The sequence below is a fragment of the Neovison vison genome, chromosome 9 (genome assembly GCF_020171115.1).
Source record: "Neovison vison isolate M4711 chromosome 9, ASM_NN_V1, whole genome shotgun sequence".
In the NCBI taxonomy this organism is placed as follows: domain Eukaryota; kingdom Metazoa; phylum Chordata; class Mammalia; order Carnivora; family Mustelidae; genus Neogale; species Neogale vison.
Window position 1 is genome coordinate 89,949,082 of NC_058099.1, and position 22,505 is coordinate 89,971,586.

General features: G+C 43.2%; 1 protein-coding gene across 9 annotated transcripts in view; it reads left to right on the forward strand.

Moving 5' to 3' along the window:
• The window catches only part of LOC122917706 (transient receptor potential cation channel subfamily M member 3), a 484,842-nt gene that overhangs the window by 282,419 nt on the left and 179,918 nt on the right, over positions 1-22,505 (forward strand). For 4 of the 9 annotated variants that reach the window (XM_044265920.1, XM_044265913.1, XM_044265914.1 and 1 more), the window contains exon 7: positions 3,555-3,629. The exons of the other annotated variants lie outside the window; for them this stretch is intronic. In XM_044265920.1, the coding sequence (XP_044121855.1) occupies positions 3,555-3,629 (75 nt within the window). The remainder of the gene's footprint in view (positions 1-3,554; positions 3,630-22,505) is intronic. 9 annotated transcript variants of the gene reach the window in all.

Here is a 22,505-nt window from a genome sequence, read left to right on the forward strand (position 1 = left end):
TTGGGACTTAGTGAATGACAAAACAACCTAAATTTATTCCCAGGCCTCAGCCATAGCCAGACATCCTAGTATAACGGGGCTCCTGAAACATCCCACATTTATATTTCTACTGTGAGTCTAGTTCAGCAGAGCTGGAATTGTTCGTTTTCCCTTCATTATGCTCCTGGCCACCCCAAAGTTCCACTCCCCTCTCCCAGGGTCCTCCTCCCTGAGATGGAGCTGGGTCACCCGGTAGCTCACTCCATAGCTGTTTGGTGTTAAAGATCGTGGTGCTCACGAGGAAGAGTGGCTTCTGCTGTATTCTTTATTCCACCATCCCTTTAAGATGCTTCCTTTGGAGCCAAAACATGGACTTAAAGTTCTTCAGCTCTTCAAAATGTAGCAAAATGGGAACGTCAGATGTCTGTCATTTACAGTAAATAGCGATTGCTCTGTTCCATTTCCCCTCCACGGTGCTCCTGTGGCTCTACCAGTATTGGCTTGTGCACCTGCGCCTGTGACATACAGAGCACCGCAGGACTCGCAAGACAAATAAGGCATAGTTGTGCGCTTGGAGAATTAGGGTTTTACAAACCGGTGAACAATAACCAGTGTTCAGTGCTATTCTAAGCACTTTGCAGGACATAATGATTTACCCCTAACGACAACCCTAGGAAGTGAGTACCATTGATTATCCCCACTGACCAAAAAGAAAACTGAGGTCAAGTGACTGCCCTGCCATCAGACTGGTCATCAGAGGCAGAGCCAAGAAGTCCGCCTGCATCGGAGCCACCACCACGGGGCTGTTTCCGCTCGGGACACAAAGAGCTGCATTTTCATGAGCAGCAAGTGTTACGTGCCCTTTAAGGACATGAACTAGGACAGGAGTTCAGAGGAAGAGTATTTCTCGGTGGAATGTTCAAGGGCCTATGCGGCAGAGGTATTTTCAGTAAGATTTTGAGGCGTGGGATGTGAGCAATGGTTTGCAAGCCACACGGGTGAAAGCTTTGGACATCCAGAAACGGAGTGCCTGGCCTGCGGTGGAACTGAAATTGTTCTACTCTCATTAACTTGTTTAGCCTATCTGGTTGCATTATTTTAGCTGCAAATCTAAACAAGGTCTGTTTAGACTTTGTTTAAACAGCCTAGTGGTTAGTTTTTTAGGGAAGACAAATAACAAGATCATAAGGAAAAGATACATATGTTTCATTGTTTTCTTTTTCTAGATCCTCCTCACCATGCAGTTATAACTTTATAAAGATAAACTGTAGAATAATTTATGATAACTGGGATATAATTACATATATAGAGATGTACAGATGGGGCAGGTACAAAGCTGCTCATTTCATGGGTTCTATATAGCCATATATATACACTATTGTCATAAATATACACTATATATATACACTGTTATATATATTTATACAGATATTTTTATGTGTGTGTGTGTGTGTGTGTGTGTGTATGTATATGTGTATATATATATACTTCATGTAGTTCATGACCTTCATTTTCCAGGTAGGAAAGCCCCCTTGGAAACCATCACACATCCTGCCCCTTTTCCTTCCGTGCATTAGCTGGCACAGATCTCAGCTCAAAACACCACACTTCAAGTCTGCTGCTCAGCATAGTCAATGTGTTCATTTGGGAGGTACTTTTCTTACTCAATTTAGCACAACACCAGGGAACCCAGATTAGGAAAGGTTCTCCATGCGCCCCAGCAAGGAGTGAAAGCAGGGTCCTTAGGACAGCAGCCTCATTGGAAGCAAAATCCTTGGCCCTTTATGTCCCCATTTTCCCCCTTGAGACCACTTTTTCCATCATGCCCAGAAGGGTAATCAAGGAAATAACAAGACAGTTGGAGTCACAGTCAACCGATGCCAGATGGCTGGACATTTCCGTTCTCAATCACGCAACAAATCTTCAACGAATCTGGTTAATCTTCACTAAAATGTCATTTTAACTTTTGTTAGTTAGAGTTTGGTATTTGGAAGGAAGGAAGAAACGAGCTGAAAATACCACGGTGCTGTTCACTCTGCGGGGAAGACAGAGCTCAGCCAGTTGTGTGCTTGGTTCCGTAACCAAATGCTTGTGCTAAATTTCCAGGAGGGCTTGTGTTGTTGTCTCTTTGCGGCTTTGCTCAGAGTGCCTAGCCAGCAGGCTAATTGTTGTGCACAGTGGTAGAGCGGCCTGGGGAGGCGTATGCTCCCAAGTTGAATCTGTGTTCTCAGGAACATGCTAATTGGTAACTTTCTGGAAAATACACAGTAGTTACTCTTAGCTTATTATTTTATAAACTCTTAAGAATCCAGAGGAACCGGCCCTTACATTTTGTGCTTCTTTGTGTTTTGCCCACTGGATACATTCTCATGAAAAGACAGCTCAGCCAGGTTGTGGACAATGAGGAATCACCAAGTAATATTCCATAAAAGTGGGTAAGACCCTACTGTGTCTCTCACCTACCAGCTACCTTCTGCCCAGCCACTGCCCCCAGTGAGGCTGCTCTAGAAGTCTGGCTTGATCCTAAGAAGCTGGGACCAGAAGACATAACTTGAGGATCTGGGGGCTTCCGTAAATGTCATTTCTAGGGAAGAAACAGAGGGGCAGAAACAGCTGTTCATGGGATTGTCCTCTGAGGCCTAGATTTGAAATGAAATACTGAATCATCTTAACCCGAGCTAGCTTCTTCAGTCAATTAACACCTCCAGAGGCAGGATATTACAACTAAATTTACTTCCCAGTTTGGGATAATGCAGCCAAATTAGTAAGGAAACCTATTATAATGAAATGGCTTTGGTGACTTTTTCTGTAGATAGATACATACACACATACACAGAAGGAAGGAAGGAAGCAGCAGATACATGATATGGATAGATAATGTATATATGACTGTATCTATCTAATTAGTCATTTTCTTGGCGATGAGAGAAAGAAAAGAGTGACAAATGGAGTTTTTTCAGTAAATAATATGCATGTTGAGTGATATATCAGCATCCATTTCAGTTTCTCTTTAAAAGGAAAAGAAGTTAAGTCCATTAGCCAATGGGGGGAAATATTCCTTTTAGGTCAAAAGTAAGCCAGTCACCTGAATATAGGACACATGGCTCCAAAAAATAAAAACAGAAAAGTGTCTTTAAAAGGAGAGAGGGGACAATCTGGTTTTTGCTCAGTCTTGGAAAACACAAAGCCAAATTCATAATTGTGATTAGAATCACTGTAACAACGGCCAGAGCCATTTCTTGAGGATTTACCAAGGGCTAAGCATCCTTAGGAGTACTCAACACATGTGCCTCCTTTAACCCTTTGACCACCAGAGCAGTCACCTAGGCTAAAGCAGAATCACAAGGGATGCTTCCTCCAGCTTAGGGGACGCTGGTTTGAAGGACCCAACAGGGAGAGTGAGGAGACGTGGTAGAGCCAGTGCAGAGGGGCGTGATGCGTTGTGAAAGTCTGAATGGGCGACTTCGAGTTCCGTTGCGGCACACATTTATAAATTGGGTGAGTCTGTCTTCTGTAATAAAATGTGTATTCAACCACTGGGCTGTAGAAATTTCAAAGATTTTATTTTTTGACAGGATGCCTGCCGTTTTTCTCTCTTGACTCCCGCTTGTTTTATTCATTTTGGGGTAGTTGCCAATTAGACCCAATTGGTAAGTATAATTAATGGACAACCTGAATCTTCTCTTAAACCCCAACCAAGAAAATTAACCATAAAAACCATTCGTTTTCCTTTAGATATTCCTAACGCTATCTCTCCCTATGACTGTTGTTTATCTCTCTCTTAGACTTTTAGCCGCATCGGAGATTAGTTACTTCCTATTGTTTATCATCCTAAAATCCCCCGTAGTAAGACAGGGAGGAGGGAGATAAGCATTTCTTGCGGCCCCGGTATGTTCCGGGCACCATGCTAGGCATTCATACATTACTATCTCTCTTAATACTCACAGCAACCTTTCAAGGTAGGGATTATTATCTTCCTTTTTTATAGTCAATGAAACAGCATTTCAGAGTAACCAAGCCCTTGTTCTAAATCCAGTTAGTGGCACAGAGTGGTGCAAACCAGGCTCATGTGATTCCAGAACCCTTGTTCCTTTCCCCCTACATAAGGAAGCATTATTTCACTCAAAAAGACACTCCCCTAAAATCTTGTTACCTTGGAGGGTTTGGGGGTTATTATTTCATTCAGCAATTATTGGAGCATAAACTCCATGTCACACACGGGTAGAACATTGGTTCAGTTGGAATTCATCAGCAGCAGAACTTTGGGCAGAAGACAGTGGTTAGTGGCAAGGTGGCGGAGGAATTCACAGGAGCAACAAAGAATGAGGAGGAAGGAAGTTGGGGTGATGGCATGGAGGGTGGGGTGAAGAGAAACAGAGAAGCTCCTGATCGTGTGCCCATGGCTACAGTCTTTCTTCATGTGACTCGTGGACTTCCCTTTGTCATCCTATGCCTGAGAATATATGAAGGAGGCTGGGAAGGCAAAGGGACGTTCAATTGTCATCACTGGCATCTTTGTTGATCATTGCACCATCTTCAAATGCATTGGGGTAACCATGACATGAAAATTTCCATCATTGAGCCCATAACTGTTCCATGAGATCAGTAAGAGTTCTTTGGGTTAAGAGTCATAGCAGAACTTCATCCAGGGAGACCTGGAATTAAGAAATAATGAATTTATATTCCCCCAGAATGACAGCCCTGGGTTCAAACCACATGACTTGAAAAAGATGTTATTAAACTTCCTCTGGGTGAGTTACATGTATTTCAGGGACATTTCATTGCCTTCTGTGGATGCTCTAACCTGTTCAGCCCAATCATTTGGACTTTCTACTACCTGTAGACTCAACCAGTCAAGTAAAAGACCATCCAAAATATGAATATCAAATTCATAAGCACTTCACTTTGGTCTCTGGTGACCTGCCGTTTTTCAGTCGCTCTCAGCTGAACGTGTTGTTTGAAGTGCTCTCTGCCCTTTAGAGAATTTTCCCTCTAAAAGAATAGGTTGTGTGATGAAGACAATGCCACATAAACATCTGCCCTCTCTTCATCTTTTGAAATGGCCTGATACAAGCTGGCTGTCACTGAAATGTTTGTCATGGTACTAAAACGTCCCTTTGTCAGTCAAGACAATAATGGAGTCAAAAGAAGGATGTTGGGGATGTAGAATTAACATTAGCAAAGCCTGTTTCTAGGTAGCTGCCTGTCTTGTTTATCTGACTCATTTTCCAGGTCAAGCTAGGAGCCTTTTCTCTTTTAGGAAAGCACTCCTTTATGCACTAGAATGACTTGTTCAGGGCCAGGGGCAGTCCCTGTAAACAAGTGAGTCCAGCTGGGGAACTATCACCATTCCATAAGATCTCCTAGCTTCTTTTAGTTCAGGGAAGGAGGCGGAGATCTCTTTTCAGATTAGAAAGATTTGCGTTGCAAATATTTGGCATTTTGGTCTCAATGTCAGCACAATCTGCTGTTGTCCGTCAGGTCTAATTGATCTTCTTAACCCAACCCCTTCTGGGTTCACTGCTAAAGGAAAGTCTTTCCGTTTCTTTTCATCTGCTGTGTTTCTAGTTTCTCCTTCCATCATGCATTTTGGATCTTCTGTTGCACCCACCCCAAGCTCCTTGCAGTTTCCCATAAGTGACATAATGACATACCTCGTTGGATGTGTTTTCCGCCTGTTTTGACATTTGCTGAAATTCCACCCTCTTCCAACTCTAGTTATTGACGGAAACCTACATTCCAAGCCTCAGCTTGAAAATCTTCTCTTTGGTGAAATCTTATCATAAGACACACACACACACACACACACACACACACACACACTGTGATTCTTGTAGGCTCCATTATTCCCCCCCATAATCCCTGTTTCCACACTGTGCAAGCGTCGGAATAAGAGGCCCTATCTCTTCTGACCCAGAGCTTCTGTGCCATTGCCTGCCTGCCCCGCCCTCCGTCGTGAGCAGAGCCTCAGTCCTCCTCATCTTTGTCACCGGCAACCCTAGCACAGTACCTGGTATGGGCAGGTCGGTGCAGAATAAATGTTTATTGTAAACATCAATCCATGTTTTTCTGGCCTTATTTTTAGCTCTGATTTCCAACCTGACATAAAGATGTGATAGAGGAGCTTGGATGTGGAAAGCTACAAGGAAGGACACCTAATAAAGCAGTAACACAGACAGACTCAGGGAAGAGAAGTGAATAGGGACATGTACCGGCAAAGACCGTCGTGAACACCTCAGACTGTCGTGAGCATGAATGCTTGTATTCTGGAAGTCTGACTGTGTTCCTTGTTGACTTGTGATTCTTGTTAAATCGTGGCCATCGTATGAACTTAGTCGAAGGATATGTATTTTTTGTAGCAGCCAACGCCGTGGTGGCTTCTTCATTTCCGTTGACACAGAAAAAGAAATAAGTATTGATTTCCCCCCACTTATTTAAAGTGGGAATTGCCCGTGGCTGCTTTTCAGCCTAGATTAGGATCCACCATTCAGTGGAAATGCGTCGCTAACTTTAGAAAGTTAGGGAAACGTGAAGTAAACGCCAGAACTTGTGCTGACTGAGTACTTTTCTGCCATAATCAATGATTTTACAGTGGGATGTATTTAGAGAGGATAAGGTATCTCATTCTCTAGAAGTCTTTTAAAAAAGAGAGAGAGAGAGAAAGAAAGATGAGATTTTAATTTGCTTGTAAGGCCAGGGAATTTATCATGGGACCCCTACAGCCTCTTCCCAGAATTTAAAATAATCTGCCTCTCCCTTCGAATATCGGTTGGATCCTTTCAAAACCATTGAAACTGATGGCCGTGAAAGTGAAGTCAATTTCAGATAGGCGTGAAAAGTGACCAGAAATAGGGCTCCCAAGGTGTCAGGAATAAAATGGTCAGAGGTTGTAAGAGAATACACATCTTTTCATCTCAGACCCTCTGCAAAAGAGATTAACCCCTAAGGGGGGGTGGGGGGAGAGGAAAATAGAGATTTTCTGCCCAAATACCAGCCAAATAGGCAAACAGTTGATTTCTTTTTTTTTTTTTCCTTTTCTTTTCTGGCATCCAGAGCTGAAACAAACAAGCAGCTCTTCCCCTCAGTGAACAGGCTGTCCCTGTTCTGTGAGGACGCCAGATTTCAAAAGCAGCATAGAGTTCCACATGCCACGGCGCTGCGGGGAAACACTGAGGTCCTGAGTCTCAGGCAGAGGAACCAACAGCCCTGGTTGGCTAATGAGCCTTGGCGTCTTGGCATCCACACGGGGTTCTGTGGGCAATTCCTGCTGGAGTGAGGGAGGATGAAAAAACAAAACAAAACAGGTGCACCTTTGTGCAACCAGGGCAGTGAGGATCCAAGAGTCAGCTTTTCTGGTCATCAGACAAATCTGAGCTGAACCTCTCCTCATTAGCCGCATTGCTCCCACCCAAGAGGGAGGACCCAGGAAGTGAGGATGACTCAGATGCATATTAGGAAATCACAGGGGAGATTCTGAAAAAGACGATTAAGCGTGGCGTGCCACATCAGGAGTTGGGGGAGAGGGAGAGTGTTCTCACCCTTGTATTTCCGGCTCTAGATTCGGTTTTCATGGCGGGCACCAAGCAAGATTTGTTCTGTCCACTTGTTTCTTTCTGTTATTCAAGTAATAAGAACGGTTGTAGTGAGTATGAATTATGCTTCATAAACTTGGGTATGTAGGAAATGTCACATAATAAAAATTTTCCTTAATTCAAATAAGTCCAGTTCCAAGCCCTCTTTCCATCTGGTTTTAGTGAATTCCATCTCAGTCTTTATTAGGTCTCTCTCACCTTCCCCACCCCACCCGCACACCCCTCCCACTTCTCTCCTTTTCCCCACTCCTTTCCTGTCTTATCCCTCTCTCCCCTCCTGCCTGCTCTCACTCGGGCTTATAGCGTACCTGGGAAATCGGGAAGGAGCCTCTTACTTTCCCTCAGCCAAGGTTGCCATTGGTACCGTAACCACGCAGACCTCTGTGGTCCTTTCCAGGCCAGGCAGAAAGAAGCCTCTGGAGCTCCAGTGCTGAGAAAAGCCCCAGGGTGCATTTCATGGCAGTCCCCCTCAGGTCACATGTCCATGCTCTTGTCCCCTCCTGGAGCTTGCGTTTGGGTGGAGGGAAACAGGAAATAAATAAGGAAAACATGTAATATATTGCATAGTGGTAAGTGTTAGGGAAAGAAGTAAGGCAGAGAGGCCAACAAAGGGAGTGCAGGGAGGGAGCTGCGATCTTACAGAGTGGTGGAGGAGGCCTCACTGGATTGAAGACCTTAGCAAGGGAGGGAGCGAGTTATGGGACCTCCTGGGGAAGACCATTTCCAGCACAGTAAAGATAAGGCCCTAAGGCGGGAATGTGGGCAACATGGTTAGAGAACATCAGGAGGCCTGGGTGGCCATGTGGATGGAACAGGGAGGAAAGGAGCAGGAAAGGACTCAGGGAAGGAACAAGGGCAGATCCAGGGAGGAGGGTAACAACGTTGACTTCTATGTTCACCCTGTATGGAATAGTAACTTGTAGAGTTTTGAGCAAAGGAATACGTGGTCTTGTATGTTTCATCAGCATCGCCTTACCTACTGAGTTGAGTAGGTTCTACACAGGGAGCGCGTGTGAAAGCAGAACGACAGTCAAGAGACCATGGCAGTAACCCAGGCAGGAGCTGGAGGTGCTTAGACGAGGCGCGGCAGCAGTTGCGGAGGTGAGAAGTGTATCATTCAGGCTGTCATTCAGAGATGAAAGAGCAGGCAAGATTTACCATTAAATTAGCTACAAGTTGTGAAAGGGAAAAGGTGAGTCCAATTATGGGGGGACTGCCCAGCAAGAAGAAAAGAATGTGTTGCCATTTATTCAGATGGTGAAGATGGTGGGGATGGCAGTGGTAGGCACGAGATATCAGAAGTTCATGTTTGGGCATGTCTGATATAAGGCATCTCACAGTCCATGTGGTGATGACCTCAGGAGCACGGTTGTGCAAGACTGAAGTTCAGTGGTGATATTCTGTCTGGAGATGTAAATATGGAAGTTGTCCGTGTGTGGCCAGGATATGAAACCGTGTGGGTGGGTGGACGGGATCATCCAGGGAGTGTGCGAGGAGAGGAAAGAAGAGGACAGCAGAGGACCAAGAACTGGTTCCTAAGACAGTCTGTCTTACCAGAGGGCAGGGAGATGACAAGCGACCCGCAAAGATGAACAAGGAGATGCTAGCAGAGTAAGGAGAGGGAGCTGTCTGGAAAGTAAGAGTAAAGTACATCTTTCCTCTTTTTTTTTTTTAAAGATTTTATTTATTTATTTGAGAGAGAGACAGAGCACGAGCAAGGAGAAGGTCAGAGGGAGAAGCAGACTCCCCATGGAGCTGGGAGCCCGATGCGGGACTCGATCCCGGGGCTCCGGGGTCATGACCCGAGCCGAAGGCAGTCGTCCAACCCACTGAGCCACCCTGGCGTCCCCATATTTCCTCTTTACAAGTAAAGAACATATTTCCAAGAGGAAGGAATGACCAACTGGCTCAAGTCAGAAGAGACCTAGGAACTGACCATTGGGGGAGATTGGGAATCCCTTCTTCCTGCCCCATCTGCTCCCACTTGTCCCCATCAGAGACATTTGCCTTCTCCTCTTTCTTTTCAGGACATTAGTGAGCTTGGGTTCTTAACAAAAGCCATGTGGTGAGTTCATCCTCAGTTCAACAATGCCAACTTTCCCTGGGGAAAGACAGCTCAGTGGGCCCTTTTGGAAATAAGGAGAAAGAGAAACAAATGGAAAACAAAATATGAATATAATCGTTTTTCATCGAAATAGTTTTTCATCGATCATGGATATACTCAGTCTTGGCAGACGAACAGATGTTGCCTCATAGGAATCATTTTTATCACATTAGTTAGACCTAAGGGTTGGCAGACTAGAACCCATGGGCTTTGCAAATCCAGCATGCCATCTGTCTTTGTAAATAAAGCTTTATTGGAACATGGCCACGTCCATGCTCATTCTTTCATGTACCACCTCTGGCTGCCTTCATGCTACAGTGGCAGAGTTGACGACTTAAACAGAGGCTGTCTGGCCTGCAAAGCTGAAAATACTTACTATCTGGCAACTTACTTTCAGGCAAAGTTTGCTGACCCTAGTTTGGACTTTAAAATAGGCTACTGAAAACATAACATGCATGTTTCAGACCTACTCCATGGGTTTTCATCTTAAGTTACCCCAAGAGACACATCTTAGGGACGCCTGGGTGGCTCAGTTGGTTAAGCAGCTGCCTTCGGCTCAGGTCATGATCCCGGCGTCCTGGGATCGAGTCCCACATCCGGCTCCTAGCTCGGCGGGGAGCCTGCTTCTCCCTCTGCCTCTGCCTGCCATTCTGTCTGCCTGTGTTTGCTCTCTCCCCCTCTCTCTCTGATAAATAAATAAAATCTTTAAAAAAAGAAAAAAAAATTCACTTCTTTTCAGAGATTGGAGTCTCCTCTGCTCAGAGCCTCATGCTGGGCGGTGGTTCTCAACTTGTAGTCTGTGGACCCGCAGCTACAGGAACTTGGGAGCTTGTTAGAAATGCACATCCTCAAGTCACATTTTAGACCTCCTTGGAAGCTTTGGGTGATTCTGAACATGCTACTCTCAAAAGCCATGTGCTAGAGCAGATACGGACCAGAAAAGCAGATACGGACCAGAAAAGCTAAGGACTTGAAACGGGCATTTTTTTTCAAAGTAAATAGATTTATTCCAGAGTTACCACTGTAAGAAACAAAAATGGAATATTATATGTTGATATCAATTACATATTGTTTTAAATTATTCAATGACTCTTTCTATTGAGCAGTGTATATTGGAGCTTTCCAGGTAGTAATTTTCAATGCACAAACTAGTTCTTTGTACATTAGCATTAGGGTTTTAAGAACAGTCCTTAGAGGGCCACTTTCTTATCCAAAACATTAGGGTCACGCCCTTTCTAGGATGATGGTATTAGCACTTACTACGATCAGACAGTTGTGGCAGAGTAGGAACAGGCCAAGCGACTGTTTTCACACAGACAGGACAGAATAGGATAAGGAGAGAGTGATTAAGGACCCAAAACACTATTGGATGCCCCTGGGCCATGACTGTCTGCTGATTCCTCATCCTGGCACTCCAATGTGTTTAAGTAATAGAATGTAATGAGGCATTTATTTATGAGAGTAAAGTAGAAGGGATTTGTTTTCAACACCATCAAGGATATGCTAGAATGAGAAAAACTTTAAATCGATATTTTTTCCCCTCCAGGATTTATGCAGGTGCTGCTGGATTGTAGATGCTATTTTCCTTTGCTTAATGATCTAATCCTTCCCTGGAGCTTCTTCCCTCCGAGAACCTAACAGGAAGGAGTATCTGTGATTAGGAACAGCTATGGTTTAGAAGGAGCTGGAAACCTGATCCCAGGGAATCAGAGAGGGGCAGCAGTGAGCCTTGGCCTTATTAAGCCTGGATGCGATGTAGCAAAGGAACAGCGAGCAGACTCGGGCCCCTTTCTGAATATCGGAGGGTGGCATCCATGTTTAGAATCTTCCAGAAACCGGGACGCCTGGGTGGCTCAGTTGGTTGGACGACTGCCTTCAGCTCAGGGCGTGATCCTGGAGTCCCGGAATCGAGTCCCGCATCAGGCTCCCAGCTCCATGGGGAGTCTGCTTCGCTCTCTGACTTTCTCCTCGCTCGTGCTCTCTCTCACTGTCTCTCTCTCTCAAATAAATAAATAAATAAATCTTTAAAAAAAAAAAAAAAAAAAAGAATCTTCCAGAAACCAGTCTGAGATGCTAAGACATGAGAGACGTAGAGTGATCCTATGTACTGGTTTGTCCCGGACAAGATAGTTCTGGCTTAGACCTGTCACCCCGGAAAAACTATTCATGATGGATGGCCCCTTCCCTTGCAAACGTGTCCTGGCCTTTGAGAGCTAAATCCTATGGTCACCCCTGTGAGCGACAACCCAGAAGAGTACAGTGTCCAGACTCTGCATTTCCTAATAGGCCCTGGTTTGAAACCCAGTTCAGATAGGCAGTTTATGGTGTAGGCCTCAGTTTATTTAACTATAAAATGGGGATAATAATATGTCCATCAGAGGGTTGTTGAGTAGACTGAGTAAGCCAGTGCAACCCACCTGGCTGCTGGCCACAGCCGGTAGGTGTTCAGCAACCACTCCCTCCCCTAAGAGAAAAAGAAACAGCCTTCAGCCATCTGGCTGAGCAGACTCTACTACATGAGATGACTCACAGTGACCCAGAAATTCATAAATGACCTTGTTTGGGCTCCATTTACAACTAGGGTTGTTTGGGGGGTTTTTTGTTTGTTCGTTTGTTTGTTTTTAGCATTTTGTAACTGTTGTTTCCTTTTGAGGAGCTATAAAAACATTTTAAAAAATTGTCTTTCAGAGAAGGCCATATTTGCACTTGAAAGATAATTTCACATTCGCAGATCTGAACCAGAGGCTTGAGCTTGTTAGATGCTGTGCTACAACGTGAAGGCCAGGAGGAGAAAGGACGGTATTGTAGTTCATGGTGTTGGAGCTCAGGAAAGCCCAATAAATTATACTTCACCCTCGATGGGACAACACTGAAACTGACTGAGAGTTGGACCCCAGAGTCAGGCAGATGGAGATCAAAATATCGTTTTTATTAATGGTGAAGTTGTTGGAAATAATGACTTAGTGTGAAAGCCAAAAGGGTTTGCCTACTCACTTCGGCCTCCAGACAGCCACTCAGAGAAGAAATTTTTGTCTATAAAAGACACCTTTGCTAACAGCAGTAACTGGCACTGGTCCGTGGAGGTAAAGGCAGAAAGAAACCAAATTTTCTTTAATGGGAGACTTTCAGTAGATTTCTTCTATCCCCCAGAGAAACATGGACACACAGTCACCACCAATCAATTTACTCAATTTTCTATGTGGAGAGGAGTAATGGAAGGACAAGGGGCAAGGTGTGTTACCCTAATAGACCTCCGTCCACACAGAAACTTGAAACCAGGGGAAAGAAGGTTCCTCGTGACCTTGTCATTCGTATTTCTCACTGAGCATTTAATCACAGTAAAGATTTGATTAGACGTGACACATTGTCCTTTAGAAAAGATGCCCAAGTAATCAAATAAAAATTTGTCATTTCTCCCAACTGCTGGTCAGAAATTGGACTCAGTGCCATTACTAGATCCCAAATAATCAGAATACTTCCTTCGTCTCATGTATGATGGGGCAGTCGGTTATTTTAATAACCTTGGTGGTGAATGAAGGCCACTCTTAGCCCACAGCACCGTCACTGCTGAATCATCCCTCAGAGGGAACAGAATCGGGTTGTCATTTCAGTCATGTAGCTCCGTCTTCGTTTTATCTGGAGGAAGTAATAGCTCTGGTGGCTGTCGTCCCAGCAAAGGGAAGATTGTAAACCTTTGTTTACGTCTTTCCCCCTCCATGGCCAGAACACATTGTCACTCCAGCTGGGTCCAATTCTGAGAAACAATGAGCCTTCAATTTAAAAGTACAAGACAGCTGAACCGAAATTGGCTCTTTGAGTCGCTAAGAATCTGGACTCGTCCAGACCTAATCCAAGAGGACAAGCGAAATGTGAGCATCCCTCCGGGTGACTCAGCACCTTCTTCTCTAGGTCTCTGACTACTGCTGGGTCCCATTAGTTAAGGCCTTTGAAAGGCCAGCATGAGGCCACTTTGAAGCCATTTATGGCTATCATTTCTACTGTCAGCAGGACACATCAATAGAATTGAGATAAGGCACTCAGTCCCTTTATAACCACCAATTTATTCCTGTCCCTTCAGCTGTGCTAGTCCCAAGGTCTAGACCCCAGATATGGTGCATTTTAATTTTGTTTTATTTCACAAGTATTTAAACTACCGTCTATGTGTGAAGCACTTTGGAAACCAGGATGTTGTCTAAGAGGGATGGAGGTAGGGGTTTTTCTGTCCCAAGAAATTTAAAATCTAGTGGGTGAACCTTTCACTAAAGCAAGACAGAATAAAATAATTGCCAAAAAGATTTGTAGAAGAAAAACAAATCGATGGTGGACTACAAAGGAATGAATGATTAATGCTACCCAAGGGAGCTAGGAACTACCTCAGGAATTAGTAACATTTGAGCAGGACTTTGAAGATGGAGTTGGCCGTCTCTGAGGGACCTCAGCAAATAGCACCTGTGTTCCTCAGCTAAACGCTGAACAATTTGAGAAATAAAAAAAGAACTTGATGGGACCCAAAATACCAGTTTCTGTTGTTGGGCAAGTTAGCAGATGTGGCTTTAAGTCTGTTGGCCAAATGGGCTTAATGGCTCCCCCAGATCAGTCAGCATCCCACAAGGAGCCTTTAGTGTCGCCCTCGGCCCGCAAGAACGACAACCAGCCTGGCATGGTGTTAATGCTTCTTCTCTTCATTTCGACAACTTTCTTAGCTTATATGTGTCAGGGTGACCAATAAGGGGCCAAACAATGGGGAGAGCCAATGAGAGTCCTGTTATTATACTGATTAAATTTGAAACAGCCAATGACTATGTCCTCCTTCAGGTGGGCTTCACCAGAAAGTTCGGTGTTTACTTGCAGCATATTTTGCTGGCAGTGAGCCAAGCGCCATCTTGTAATGGCGGGGACTTTCCCGGCCGGAGGCGGTCCCCGACACTTTAGCCCCCTACCCCCACCCCAGCACACACAGCTGTAGGTCCAGGGCCCCTGGGGAAGCTGGGAGACCTCATTCTTCTTCAAGAAACGGGAAGCAGGGAGAGGTACTTCCCTCTAAAAATTAGGACGGCTAAGAATCTTCCACGGCGGATCCTGAGGATAGTCTGATGAGATCAGAATTAGGGTGGACAGAGGGTTGGGGAGGGAGATAAGGCTGCAGATGAAGGCTGGGGCCAGAACCTGGGGAGCCTCACCGGACACGTGAAAGGTGTGGGCTTTTGTCTATAACCCACTAAAGATGGCTCCAGAGAAGACTGTGTTTATGGTGTGAACTAGCCTGGGGTGATGGTTGTTGGGGCAGGGAAATCAAGATCCACTTCTGTAGTCCACAGCAATGAGCATACCAATGAGCATAGGAACGAGGCATTTGGAATAATTCCTGACTTCATGAGAATTCAAATCAGATCTCAGTGCCCTGGAACTCAGACCAGTTGACTGAGGGGAAATTGCTTATGTCAGAAAACATCTAAAACTTTATGTGGAAATAATGACACTGTCATTCAACCTCTAAGAAATCAGAAGCCACCGGATGGTAATGCAGTGTCCTGCCTTCCCGCCTCCCTTCTGGACCCCGAGTTTTAGTGAGCAACTACCCGGTGTAGAGCACTGGGTGACATGCAGGGATAAGCCTACCTAGAAGAGGAAAGAGGTGCCCAGACATGTCAGTAATGAACTAAACCTCCGGGATGAAAGGTACTATGAGAATGTTTTTATTTACAACCAAGTCCCTGATGGATGAAGTTATAAAATATACTCATCGGCATGGGCGTTTAACAAAAGCACATGCTACAAGGCAACACAAGTGAGAATGGTTCATTCTGCCCAGTGGGGTAAGAGGGGAAGGGGCTCGGGGAGACTTGTCTTTGAACCTGAGAACTGCAGGGTGAGTATGACTTCCTCACAGACAGTAAGTCAAAAAGAACATTCCTTAAAGAGAGAAGAGACCTTTTCACATTTGGGGTGGGAAGAAGTAATCCCAGACTGTCTTAACTGATACAAAGAGGGTTTTGTTTGTTTGTTTTTTGGAAGGGCAAATTAATACACGTGTCACCATTTGCCATTACCTGCAGTATTTCTCATTCCTACCGCCTCCCTCTCCTCCCACCTCTGTCCTGCCCTGGGGGCCTGGTCTTTCCAGGCTTTGTTCAATCCCTAATTCCCTGGGCTGCTCTGCTGCCTGCTAATTCCACCAAGAAGCCAAAGGAACTTTGGCTGTGGACCTAGATCCTGGCACATTTATAGGGGAGGATAGGCAAAGTATTGTAAAGTAAAATAAGTTAGAACCATTCTGATTACCTTACATTTGAGAAGGCAGGGGATGCCTTTTGATGTGAGTTTTGAACAGAGTAGAAACTAAGAAGCCTCTAGCTTTGTCTGGGCGACTTTTCTTGTAGACTTAGATCAATCACATTAAAACATTCAGCCTGCAAACAATGGCCTCAAAGAAAATGCTGGCTCTTTCCTTTTATTAAAGTAATACTTGCCCTGCAGCCCCTGGGACTGGCTGGTCCCTTTTTATTGAAAGGATTCACAGAGAATGTTACTTGGATGTCCTGGAAATATGTGAACATTAATAGCAGGATATTTCAATCAGAGCTGGCTGGCCATGAGGGGATGGCTGTTTCCCATTGACAAAGTCAAGGGCCAAGTTACTTCATTAGCATATAATAGACTTGGAGTCAGTTTATGGGTTTTGTTATTTGGCGTTTACATTGTTGTCCAACCCACAGAACTCACAAGGCTTTCCAAGCTGATCAAAGCACCAAGGAGAGGCCCAAAGTAGAAGGCATTTGGGGAGTAATGCATAAAGTCACCAAACACCCCCTCCAGAAAGAGTCACATACCACAAACCACAAAGATTTAGCCTTTTAGATACAAGATTTAAAAAAATAAAATAAAAATTGTCTTCCTAAGCTTATTATTGGTCCGTGTGAGAGAACATTCAAACTTTGGAAAAATATGTTTCAAATAATTTGTAGAGCATACTTTCAGTTTAAACATATGAAATGCATTTATTTTTCTTTCCTCCGCATGAATATTTACATATACTTAAAGTAGAAATCTTGTATAAGCTTAATAAATATAAATAAGAATCTTTTTATGTGTTTGTTTAACCATATGGCCCTCAAGTGTCAGACTCTGTTCTACGTGTTTTATAAATACTAATTATAAATCTCTCTCTCCCCCTCTCTCTGTCTGTCTCTCTGTCTCTCACTTATACACACACACACACGACAAACCCTTTCACCCCCCTCACTCAGGTCATATAAACCCTTCTCCGCGGTACCCCCTGCCCCTTCCTTTCTTCCCACATACATTCTTCTCGGCTTGGGTAAACACCCTTTAGGATCCCATTAGAGCCACAGCTCACAGAGGCTTCACTCCCGCCCGCCCACTTTATAGTTACTCACTCCAGGCCTAGGGATTTCCACTCCAATTCCAGGAAGGGAAGTGTGGCCCACTGCAGCTCCAAAATCCACCTCTAGTCCAACGGCTTTGAAAGAAGCCAAATAAGGCCAACCTTCTATGGAGGGGTCAGTTCTCTGACAGGGGAGTGTGGACGTGGAGGACATGACGCATGTGGTGTGGTACGCCTGCCACAGTGTACCGTGGCTGGCCTACAGGATGCCTCACTTAATCCACTCATGCACCTTCCCAGTCTGTCCTTTGCTCTCTGATGACCAGACAGAAAATTAAAGCAAGAAAATCTCCAAGAAAAGCCAGCCGTTGGGAGCTAGTCCAGCATTTCCACGAAATACCAGTAGCAAGGATAACGCTTAAAATAAATGAGTTCAACAGTATTGAAAAGAGGCTGGACAAAAAGGGTTTTGCCACATTAATTTCATAGATTTTGCATTCTCGGTCCCCAGGAAAAGAAAGGGTCCACCACCGGCTTTCAATCATTGATCACTAAGAGAGGCTTTCCCATTAATTCGAACTCTGTATCTTCGGTGGCTTAACAACCCCCTGTCTTCAGCCAAATTCGCTGAGATTTAATGGCAAAATAAAACACAATGTGTGTTTATCTGGCATACTGGCATTAGCTGTAAACAGGAAGGACTGTATAGGGAGGGGACCCATTACATTGAATATCAGTAAGGGAATTGCTCTAGGAATTGGTGATGGCCAGAAAGGACATTTAAGAAATTCGCATTCTTTTCCCACTGCCTAATCCTAAAGAGAATTGGAAATTCTATATGTTGGGAAGTCCCCACCACCAGGAAAGACCCCAGCCATCTTTCCAGGAATTTCCTTCCCACTCAAGAACCGTGAGCATTCACAAGTGAAGCATCTTGTTGTATGTGGCTTTATTTTCGCTGCCTAAGAGTTTGTGTGGTATTTTGTATCTCCAAATGCTTTCCTAAGCATCAATTTAGGTGCAGAATTATAGTGGCAAAAAGATAGAGTAATTACAATGACGCATAGCAGTGGTTCACAGTGGGTTTGGTGTTGACCAATTGTTATACCACCATGATTCACCAACAGATAATTAATTGAATTTATTACTCATTTCAAGGAAGGCCAGCCACATTCCAGTTATAGTTCTGTTGTCTTGAGTAGATAGTATATCCTACCTCTAAAACATGAAGACAATATCGAAAACATCTACTTCCACAGAAGACTGAAAAGATCTTTTCAGAAGAAGGAAAGGTGTTTTCTTATGTCATTTTCTAGAGTTTTTTCTTACATCATTCCCTAGATATTTTCTTGGGCTCACCCTGTTCCTTGATAGCTCAACAATTTCCAATTACGTTTCCTTTCACAAAATACAGCATATTAAAATATTCTCTTTCTGGACCATAATATTCTATAGTTGTTCCTGAATATTCAAGGGTTATGAATCTTCCTAATTATAAAAGCACCTTAATAAACTTAATAAACAAGAATAGCTTTGAGTGTTGTCAGTTGAACACAAGTGATTACCAGATTTACATCCTTTTCATAAATCTATCCACAATTTCTCTGACCATAAAAGAGATACACTAAATAGATAAGAACGTCAAGAATCTCATTTTGAGCCTATCTGTTGAAAGTTGTGTATTACACAAACTTCAGCCATTACTGCTTGAGTAGGCAGCAAATCGGTGTCCCTTAAAATGAGGTAAACAGCTTACTGCTTGTCTTCCGATCACTATAGTAACCACTAAGACCCTCCAAGTCTGTGCAAAGTTCTGTTTGAGAAATGCAAAATCTGAGGCAATTGCTGAGTTTTTATGGCTTCATTATGTGGTCCAAATACAGGAGATAGTGGATAGTGTTCTGTTGGTAGAGTCAACCAGTGAACCAAAGACCAGGCAATTCAAGTGAGAAGTTGGATGAAGGGGACATGTCCAATGCTTTAAAATTAAATGCCAATTTTAATTATGCAACTTTAAAATTGTGAAATATAAAATATACTGGTAAAATCCTACCATATGCATAATTTCAGAGCATGTGAATTCTCCACACAAACTTCTAAATCATCAAGAGTCACATAATCCCAGAGGTGGTAAGGCCAGTGTATTAACTGTGTTCGTGTTATTGCTGCACAATTTTAGGGGCTTGACAGAAAGGCCCACCCACCATTGGCAGACTCAGTCTTGAATGCATTAAGATCTTTGGGAAGTCGTCTCTCATGGAGAGTTTGAACCCTCCTTTCTACATGGTCTCTCCTATAAGAATCACCTAATCTATGGTTTATATCATGATGGCCTACCAAAGACCAACATTCCATACTCCATCCTCATGTAAATACAAACAATTTCCAACAGAAAATAAAATATTCCTTAGGCCCATAGGCATTTTAGATCATATATGGTGATGTTGACATAATGCCAAAGTGTTTCTTTCCTTTGGTCAAAACTATCATATTATCCAGGCATTTCACTACTACTTGTGAATGTTTTCCCAAGTGTCTGAACTGATCATAGATTACGATCTCAAATCAGCAGCGAGAAAGAGGGTGAGGGAAGCCTTTTGGAATTTTAAGACATTCTCCTATTCCTGCTACCTCCCTTCCTCCCAACAAACACCCAACCCAGGTTTTGCTTAAGCCAAATTTGATACTTCCTGCCTTACTGGGAGCCCAAGCTAAAGGACATTGCTGCCAGAACAAAATGTGACAGAAATCCAAGAGGTTATCTTCTGCAAAGAACAGTGAACTGGGGTTCAGTTTGTATTTTGAAAGCCCTAGGTCAACCTGGCATGTTGTCAAATGTAGCTGTTAAATCCATTAACCAACCCACAGTTTTGAAGGCTGCGCTCGTAGCTACAACATTGCAAAAGCTTGGGGGTGTGGCAAGCATTTTGCCTCTTCCTGCTTAAGCAACTCCACATTACTCTAAAATTAAATTCGAATGGAAATCATTTGGATTTCAAAGGAAAACCTTTGGTTATAGTAGAAAATGAAAAATTATTGTGATCAACTAAGGAATTTACCTATTTTTCCCCAAAAGCAGAGGAAATGTATTAAAACAACAACAACAACAAAACTATAAATCTGAACAACTATTTTGTGTGTGTGTGAATGGCTAGTAGGTTTAGCCTACATGGTATAAATTTGTAGCTATCTTCAAAGGAATTTGTATTAATTTTGTTATGGGCATGGAGAAAATAGTAGCAGGTCATGTGAATCAAGCTGAATATGCAGTGGATTCCAGAAAGAAAAATGTTTTCTTTATGTCCTAAATAGAAAATGTACTCTTCTTGATAGTTTAAAAGGCGCTTTTTTTTTTTTTTAACTAAAGAGGTCATATACTACAGAGTCTAATTTTTGTATTTGTGACTATCTCTAGGGTATTTTTTTTAACATTTTTTTTTTTCTGACAGACAGAGATCACAAGTAGGCAGAGAGGCAGGCAGAGAGAGAGAGGGAAGCAGGCTCCCCGCTGAGCAGAGAGCCCGATGTGGGACTCAATCCCAGGACTCTGAGATCATGACCTGAGCCGAAGGCAGAGGCTTTAACCCACTGAGCCATCCAGATGCCCCTCTAGGGTGTTTTTAATATCCTGTGTCCAAAATATAACTTGGAAACTTAACTGTGAATAGAAGAAATAAAGAAAAATGAGAGAAAGAGTGAAGAGAAGGGTGAGATCCTACAGACCGTGTGTTTGCTGTGGAAGTGTAGCCCGTCAGTGGACCTGAACAGCAACAGTGTGACAGAGTTCCCTTGGGCATAGAGTTTCACTTGAAAACCCATTCCAGAACATCTTTCACAGGGCTTCACAGAACAATGTGGTTAATTTAGGGTGGAGTTTTATAAGGGTCCACTCGCAGGTTTTCATGAGTCACTCTCAAAGATCCGTATACCCTTGAAATTGCATAGACACACTTTTTTGATTATCCCTATGTATGTTTATTTTTCTGGAGAGTCACTAGCCTTCATCAGAGTCACAAAAGTATTCAGAGACCCTTTTCTCCAAAAAATGGTCTAAGAACCATTGCTTTTGTGCATTTCTGATTATTTGATGTCATTTTCTTTTCTCAGAAACAAAGGCGGGTGTGTGTGTGTGTGTGTGTGTGTGTGTGTGTGTTTCCTGACAGAAAGACTTAATGTTACCATATTCTGGTAGTTTACATAAAGCATGAAATTTTTAGATATAGCCTCTTTCTCTATCTCCCATAACTAAGAAATTCAAGAGTACTTTATTTTAGACAGTAAGTACTTTATTTTGGACTATAAGAGCTTTTGTTGTCTATGGAACAAATTTCCATGTATTATCACTGTAGGAAATGGAAGAGAATTTGGAGGCCAGATATAATCAGAACTGTTGAAAAAGGAGATGATATCTTGATACTTCATCCAATTTTTAGCACGGGATATATAATAGCATGGATATAATAATAATATAAATTAATATAGTTGTTCTCATCCTTGTGATCGATAATGGCTTCATTCCAAATATAAGAAGTTTGATCATCTAAAATGTGTCTGTGTTTCTACGGTTACAACAATTTGATAAAAATACTGATATGAAGTCATTTGACAGTTTATTGCTCTCAAGTCACCCTATGAAAATTGATCCTTTGGAGGCAATCCTATGTATCCCCTCAAAGAGAAGAGAGGTTTCCAGCTGTCTTGCCTGTTGTCTGGGAGGTTGTAGATAACTGGAAATTCTAGAAGGCTCATTCTAAGACTTCGTTCTCCATGAGAATATTGAGTGGATCACAATTGGTCTGTAAGTTGGAGTAAAGATTCCACCGACAGAATCAATGCCCAAAATCAGAATTTGGCAAATGCCTCTCTTGGAAGATCCTAGAATGAGTCTAAATATATCATTTGGTATAAAACAGCTAGAATGGCGTATTACTGTTCCTTGATATGAAGCCCTACAATACATGTACTAACCCAAGGAAAAGGGAAAAATTAAATATCATAGTTCTTTGGGAAATGCCTCATAAAAATTTTAAATATTGGAAAAGAGACCCTTTTCTAACATGTATGAAGATACAAATCCATGTAGGGATGGCTATTTCCTATGTCAGCAAAGTCCCTTCATAAACAAGTGTGCTGTATTAACATTTCAAGTTAGCCCTTGATTTTCAAAGAGCCTTTCAACAGGAACTTACTTAATCCTCAGGATCACCAGTGGGGAAAACATCTCCTTCATAGACATGCAAATGGAGTTTTATTTTTTGTTGTTTTATTTTTTTAAAGATTTTATTTATTTGACAGAGATCACAAGTAGGCAGAGAGGCAGGCAGAGAGAAAGGGGGAAGCAGGCTCCCCGCTGAGCAGAGAGCCCCATGTGGGGCTCTATCCCAGGACCCTGAGATCATGACCTGAGCTGAAGGCAGAGGCCCAACCCACTGAGCCACCCAGGTACCCCCATAAATGGAGTTTTAAAGGGACATTTTGTCTGAAT